Below are 7,636 nucleotides of genomic sequence, written 5' to 3' on the forward strand. Positions count from 1 at the left end.
CGGCGACGTCGCTGACCGGGAGAGAAACTGGAAAGATGTTGGAGGAGAGGAGCGGCGAAGACGGGATCCCCCCCCCCCCCCCCCCCCCCCGCCCCAACGACGATATTGTTCCATTTACAACGGTCCACTTTTTTTTGGAAAAGGAGGGGGGAGGGAGGGAGGGGTGTCCGGAGGTGGGGACCCGTTCAGCCGCCGCCGCCGCCGCTTCCCTTCCTCCCACTGACGAAGCGACAAGCTGAGAAACAGTTCCGGGTCAAAGTTCATCTGATGGAGAGTAAACAGGGAGGGGAGGGGAGGGGGTGGAAGAAGCGAAGGGCCGTGATTGAACCCTGTGTCCCCATAACGATTTGTCCAGTAGATAAAAGCAAAGCCAAATAAAAAAAAACAAAAAAACACCTCATCAACAAACCCTGTAGAGTCCTCAAGTCCGTCCGCCTGGAAAAAAAATCCACTTCCCGTCGGCAGAGTCGGACTGTCCGGCTGCGTTCCTTCACAAAACTCCAGTCGCTCTCTCTACGCCTCAGTTTGAGTCCGTACGGGAGCAAAGTTTGGTCAAATTTGAAAAAAAACAAAAAAAAAACAAACAAAAGAAACTAAAATCAAGCCTCCTGATTGGAGCTCGGTCCTTCGGGGGAGGGGAGGGGAAAAGAAAAGTAGAGTCAATCCCAGCCAATCACAAGGCCGAGCAGCGCACCCACCGTCCTTTCTGATATAAGCAGAGAGACAGAACAGAGAGATCGACAGAAAGAGAGAGAAAGAGAGTAAAAGAAAGAACGGGAGAGAGAAGGAGAGAGAGAGAGAGAGAGAGAGAGTCAGCAACAACATTTCCAAGTCCTCTCCGCTCTCTCAGTCTCCTCCGTTTCGTCTCTGCAGTCCGAGAGCAGTTAAGAGTCCGTAGAGCTTGTAATGTGATATTGTCCAGTGCGGGTGGGCGGGTGGGTGGGTGGCGGGCGGGGGGGCGGGCGGGCGGGCGGGCGGCGCACCCCCGGGTGCTGTCGCGGAGGAAGAGGGTCCGTCCGTCTACCGCTGGGCCGGCTCGCTGCCTGGCAGGGTGATGTTGCCCAGGTGGAGGACGGGGAGCGGGTGAGCCTCCGTGTTGAACACCCAGTTCTCCAACGGGATGAGGTCATCGCTGGAGAACAACAGGTACAGGTACCTTGGGGGGGGGGGGGGGGGGATGCAGACCGGAGGGAAGGAAGGAGGAGGAAAGGAAGGAAGGGGAGGGAGAGAAGGAGGGAAGGAAGGGGGGGAAGAGAGAGTAGGAAGGCAAGAGAAAAGGACGGAAGGACGGAGATAAGAGGAGGTACAGGAAAGGTGGGAAGGAAGGGAGGAGAGAAGGGAAGAAGAGGAAGAGGGGGTAGGAGAGCGAAAGAGGATGAAAGGAGGGAGGACAGGAGGGAAGGAAGAGATGATAAAAGGAAGAAAGGAAGGGAGAAAGGGGAGAGAAACAGGTGGAGGGAAGAGAGGAGGAAAGGAGGGAATGAAGGGGGATAGGAGGAAGGAGATAAGAGGAGGTAGGAGAAAGGTGGGAAGGAAGGGAGGACAGGAGGGAAGGAAGGAAGGGGGATAGGAGGAAGGAGATAGGAGGTAGAGTGGAAGGAATGGGGGAGAGGAGGGAAGGAAGGGGGGGAAGAGAGAGGAAGAAGGCAAGAGAAAAGGACGGAAGGACGGAGATAAGAGGAGGTATGGGAAAGGTGGGAAGGAAGGGAGGAGAGAAGGGAAGAAGTGGAGGGTAGGAGGGAGAAAGAGGATGAAAGGAGGTATGGAAGGGTTAGGAGAAAGGAGGGAGAGAGACAAGGAGACAGGAAGGAGGAGGAAAAGAAGGGAGGAAGGGGAGATAAAGAGGGATGGAAGAGGAGGAGGGAAGGAGATAAGCGGAGGTAGGAGAAAGGTGGGAAGGAAGGGAGGACAGGAGGGAAGGAAGAGATGATAAAAGGAAGAAAGGAAGGGAGAAAGGGGAGAGAAACAGGAGGAGGGAAGGAAGAGAGGAGGAAAGGAAGGAAGGGGAGGGAGAGGAGGGAAGGAAGGGGGGAGAGAAGGAGGGAAGGAAGGGGGGGAAGAGAGAGGAGGAAGGCAAGAGAAAAGGACAGAAGGACAGAGATAAGAGGAGGTACGGGAAAGGTGGGAAGGAAGGGAGGAGAGAAGGGAAGAAGAGGAAGAGGGGGTAGGAGAGCGAAAGAGGATGACAGGAGGTATGGAAGGGTTAGGAGAAAGGAGGGAGAGAGACAAGGAGACAGGAAGGAGGGATGTACAAAGGGAGGGAAGGAAAGAGGAGGAAAAGAAGGGAGGAAGGGGAGAGAGAGGAGGGAAGGAAGGAGGAGGAAAGGAAGAGAGGAAGGGGAGAGAAGGATAGAAGGAATGGGGATAGGATGAAGGAGATAAGAGGAGGTGGGGAAAGATGGGAAGAGAAGGGAGGAGGAAAGGAAGGGAGGGAGGAAGGGAGTAAGGAGAAAAGGGAAGGAATGGGGAGAAAATGAGGGAAGGAAGAGAGAGGAGGAAGGGAGCAAGGATAAAACGAGGGATGTAGAGAGGGAGAGGAGGAAAGGAAGGGAGGAAGGGGAGAGAAAGAGGGATGGAAGAGGAGGAGAAAAGGAGGGAAGGAGATAAGCGGAGGTAGGACACAAGTGGGAAGGAAGGGAGGACAAGAGGGAAGGAAGAGATGATAAAAGGAAGAAAGGAAGGGAGAAAGAGGAGAGAAACAGGTGGAGGGAAGGAAGAGAGGAGGAAAGGAGGGAAGGAAGGGGGATAGGAGGAAGGAGATAAGAGGAGGTAGGAGAAAGGTGGGAAGGAAGGGAGGACAGGAGGGAAGGAAGGAAGGGAGGAAGGAGATAGGAGGTAGAGTGGAAGGAGGGAAGGAATGGGGGAGAGGAGGAGGGAAGGAAGAGAGGAGAAAAGGAAGCAAGGAAGGAAGAAAGGGGAGAGAGAGAGGTGGAGGGAAGGAAGGGAGGAGAAAAGAAGGGAAGGAACGGGGAGAGAAGGAGGGAGAAACAGAAGTTTAGACACCACCGCTTTGTGTAGAGCAGCTTTAACAGGCAGCCAATCAGCAGCCTGTTTGATACAGAGCCATTATTTTGCCTTAATTTGATTGGCTCACAGCCACAGAGACTGTACGGTGGCCAGCAGGGACAAAGTTTGAGAACGGGCCGAGACCAAAAACTGTACAGAACCCAAATGCCGTCGTCTCAAAAAGTTGCAGCCAGCGTGGCGGGCGAGGGTGACCTTTATCGATTTATCCGCCAAAGACAAATTTTACTGGCATCTGGCGCTTGGTGGGTGTTAATTCCAAACACATTAAAATAAAAAAACAGAAAGAGCGCTAACTGGCTCCCTGGTGGCAGAAGAGCTGGCACAGCAAGCAGTAAAGCAGTTAGCTTTGTTTTATGGTAATTATCAGCACAGTGTGAATGCTTCTTTGACCTGTCAGACTGCTTCGGATGAAAGTTACAACTGTACACAATCCATTTAACTGTGGCAGGGTGCTGTGGCAGGGTGCTGTGGCAGGGTGCTGCTGCGGCAGGGTGCTGCTCCCTGCCAGCAGGAGAGGAGCAGTACACCCCGCCACCAGCAGGGGGACACAGAGGGCTGCATTAGCCTTCTGTCAGCCCACTGGGTCACAGTCTGGACTCACAGCCTCTTCTGCCATCATGATGATGACGGTGATGATGATGATGATGATGATGATGATGATGATGATGCACCACAGAGACACGAGAACTGCCCTTTGCTCTAATGGCTCTTAAAATGTCTTTTGAAGCAAGCTGTCTGCACACTGTGGTCAGAGCAAAGGACTCACATCTAAATAAAATAAAACATTTTGACACGTTACAACAGCCTTACTCCAGTGTATTAACCTGTGTATTACCAGATGAAAGAGTAAGGCAGGTACACAATAGAAAAATAAGGGTTCTTTGGTTAGGGGAGTGGTTATATAATAGAACCGTACTGAATCAGGGAACCCTCTGATTTGTTAAAAAAGATAAAACTGGCAAATCAGGATAAAAAACATAATATGGTTCTTAAAAATTGTGTTAATTCTGCTGATTTGGAGCATTTCATACATTCTTTACAGCACCATAAAGGGTCTATGAAGAAGCATTTGAGCGTGGTGCTGCAGAAAAACCTTTCTAAAAGGGTTTTCTGTAGCACCAAACAGGGTTCTGCTATGGAACCGCTTTCTGGTACTATACAGAACCCATTTCTTTAAAGAGTGTACTGTACTGTATTCACACAGTGTGTTGTGTGACTGCTTGATGAAAACATAATGTACTCAGGAGAGTGTAACAGCATTATGTACACAAACAATTACACAGCACACTTTGTTCTTACATTGTGTTGTTAGATCTCAGAATCGATTTCCATTAGTGAAAGCAGGTTAACACACTGAAGTAGAGCCATTGTTTTAAAAAAAAATCCAAAATAAATGCTTACTTTTTGGGGTGACAGGTCAATTTCTTACAGTCAGTCAACCCACCAGCCACCCAAGCCATCCTCACATTGATTAATCAATCAATCAATCAACCGACCGACCAATCAGCGAGCCGATAAGCAGAATAATCAACGAATCAGCAGTTGCTTACTTGAGCGTCTCGGCCAGGAAGAAGCTCTGCTGCACGTCGTCGTAGGTCGGGTTGGAGGAGTAGACGTCCTTCACCCCCGAAAAACCTCCGCTCACCCTGCAGTACTTATCTATGGCCTGGAGGAGAGGAGGAGGAGGAAGGGGAAGGGGGGAAGGAGGGACGGAGGAGGAGTTAGAGGTAGGAAGGAAAGGAAGGAGGAGGGATGGAGGGAAGAAGAGGAAGGAGGGTAGGAGGGAGCAGCAGGAGGAAAGGAGGTACGGAAGAGGTAGGAGAAAGGAGTGAGAGAGAAAAGGAGACATGGAGGAGGGAAGTAGAGAGGGAGGGAAGGAAGGAGGAGGAAAGAAAGGGAGGAAGGGGGAAGAGAAGGAGGAGGGAAGGAATAGAGGAGAAAAGGAGGGAAGGAAGGGGGATAGGAGGAAGGAGATAAGAGGAGGTAAGTGAAAGGTGGGAAGGTAGGAGGAAGAGAGAGGAAGGAAGGCAGTAGGAGGAAAGAGATGAGGAAGCAGGAGAAAGGCGGGAAGGGAGGAGGAAGGAGGTAAAAGGGAGGTAGGAGAAAGGATAGAAGGAGCAAAAAAGAGAAAGGTAGGAAGAAGAAGGATGGAGAGGGGAAAGGAAGGATGTACAGAGGGAGGGAGGGAAGGAAGGGAGGAGAGAGAAGGAGGGGAGGAAAGAGGAAAGGAGGGAAAAGGAAGAGGGAAGGAAGGGAGGAGATGGTAAGGAGAAAGCAAAGGAGGGAAGGAGAGAAATGAGAGAGAAAAGGTGAAAGGAAAGAAAGAGGTGATGAAGGAAAAGGGGAATGGAGGGAGAGAGGCATAATGGCATAGGAGGAGGAAGGGAAAAAGGTAAGAGGGGAGAGGGAAGTAGGAGGCAAGGAGGGAGGAGGGGAAGGAGGGAGGGAGGGAAGGAGGGAGGGAGGGAGGGAGGGAAGGAGGGAAGGAAAGAGGAAAGGAGGGAAAAGGAAGAGGGAATGAAGGAGGAGATGGTAAGGAGAAAGCAAAGGAGGGAAGGAAAGAGGGAAGAAGGGAAGTGAGAGAGAAAAGGTGAAAGGAAAGAAAGAGGTGATGAAGGAAAAGGGGAATGGAGGGAGAGGCATAACGGCATAGGAGGAGGAAGGAAAAAAGGTAAGAGGGGAGAGGGAAGTAGGAGGCGAAGAGGGAGGAGGGGAAGGAGGGAGGCGAGGAAGGGAGGAGAGAAGGAGGGGAGGAAAGAGGAAAGGAGGGAAAAGGAAGAGGGAAGGAAGGAGCAGATGGTAAGGAGAAAGCAAAGGAGGGAAGGAGGGAAGTGAGAGAGAAAAGGTGAAAGGAAAGAAAGAGGTGATGAAGGAAGAAGGGAACGGAGGGAGAGGCATAACGGCATAGGAGGAGGAAGGGAAAAAGGTAAGAGGGGAGAGGGAAGTAGGAGGGAGGAGGGGAAGGAGGGAGGGGAGGAGGTAGAGAAGGAAAGAAGGATTCAGGTGGAGGAAGAGAAGGGAGAAGGGCAGAGAGAAGCAGCACAGTTTTAATAAGCTTTTTATACGCTGTAATTAATTTCTGTGCTTGTGACAGATTAGAGAGTCCTGCAGAGACACAGAATACAGGCAGCCGAGGCCGCGGAGACGCCGAAAAACCAGATTACCCCCGACGCCTCGCCCCGTCCCCCCCGTCCCCCCCGTCTCCCCCGCATTTACATTTTACTCCCCAAATTTTTTCTTACCCCCTCCACACAAAGCGACCTTCTGCAGATACACACTCATTCGTTTCATGCCATGCTGCATCTGAGGCAGCGGCTGCGTAATGACAAAGTAAAAGTGTTTTGGCTTTGGTCTGTGTGTGTGTGTGTGTGTGTGTGTGAAACAGAGCGGTGAGGCCCGGGGCGGTTTCACAGACACACACACACACACACACACACTCCTAATCAGGCTGTCTTTGCACCTTCATCTGACGAGTTTTTCCAATGATGGGGGGAATGAGAGTTGATTGGAAATAAAGTTAACTAAATTAGTCGTGTTGCTCTCACCTTCTCTCCCTTCTCAGTTGTTTGTACCGGCTGTGTGTGTTTAGTGAAATAACGGCGTTGCAAAAGTAGCTGCTTTTCTTTTGAATTGTGCCTTTTAACTGTCACGATACTGAGTCTGTGTTTAGTAGTTAGCAGCTTCACTGTCATCGTTTAAACTGAAACCAAATGACCTAAATTGAATGAACATGAAATGAAAGCTGAAATCATTTAAAATGCAGTAATTATACAACATAATATTTTTTTAAACATTCAAAGCCATGTTTCCCTGTAGGATGTAATTTACCGGTACACAACTTCCCCTGCTCTCCCTGTCCGTCTAACAGGTGATGACACACATCTGGAGCTTGATTTTCTGATAAAATGTACGGCAAGTGTAATCTGTGTGTAAATAAATGTATTTTTTATAAGGATTTTATGTTGCATGTGGATTTTAAACTATGTTCAGCTGCACAGCTCAGATCTGATATGAGTTAGATATTCTTTCTTAAGTCTGAACAGCAAAAAAAACCCCATAATATTTTCAGATCAGATTTAAACCAAATTCCTCCCTAGTTTGAAATGTGACTCAGATCACAGCTCTGAAATTGCAACTCAGTCTGACCACTCAGACTGGATTTAAACTCCCCATGTGACACGGATTTGATGTCAAATTTTGAAGAAGACCAGAGAACAAACATGGAGGAGAGAGAAGACCACTGCCTGGACCAGTGACGAGGTTTCCTGCCTTCTCTCTTGAACACGTTCTGCACCGCGACTAGAAAATGCCTCATGAAAACAGTCAGAATAAGCATCAGCAAAACCTCCATGTTGCTAGCTTGTTGCTGCACCCGGAGTCATAATGACAGCAAATCATTATAGTGTCTAAACACACAAATCTGATCTGGTTACCTGTAAATTACAATGTGGACAGTCAGCCTTAAAGATCAGATTTAAAAAACAAATTAGATTTGCCTGCTGTCTCAACACAGCATTTATGCAAGCTGATGATAGTAAACTTGATGTGAAACATAAAGTAACAGACCTGGAGAAACTCTACTATACTGCGAGCAGCACGTATTTGATAT

At 49.5% G+C, this 7,636-nt stretch overlaps 1 protein-coding gene across 2 annotated transcripts in view; it reads right to left on the minus strand.

Annotated features, from left to right (window-relative positions):
- Nucleotides 1-1,018: 1,018 nt before the first annotated feature.
- man1a2 (mannosidase, alpha, class 1A, member 2) overlaps nucleotides 1,019-7,636 on the minus strand; it is a 155,614-nt gene continuing 148,996 nt past the window's right edge. For both annotated transcript variants that reach the window (XM_071907625.2, XM_078286008.1), the window contains exons 14-15: nucleotides 4,578-4,693; nucleotides 1,019-1,156 (exon numbers count right to left, since the gene is read on the minus strand). In XM_071907625.2, coding sequence (XP_071763726.1) covers nucleotides 1,021-1,156; nucleotides 4,578-4,693 — 252 coding nt within the window. In that variant the 3' untranslated portion in view covers nucleotides 1,019-1,020. The remainder of the gene's footprint in view (nucleotides 1,157-4,577; nucleotides 4,694-7,636) is intronic.

This window comes from Centroberyx gerrardi, chromosome 10 (assembly GCF_048128805.1).
Source record: "Centroberyx gerrardi isolate f3 chromosome 10, fCenGer3.hap1.cur.20231027, whole genome shotgun sequence".
NCBI lineage: Eukaryota > Metazoa > Chordata > Actinopteri > Beryciformes > Berycidae > Centroberyx > Centroberyx gerrardi.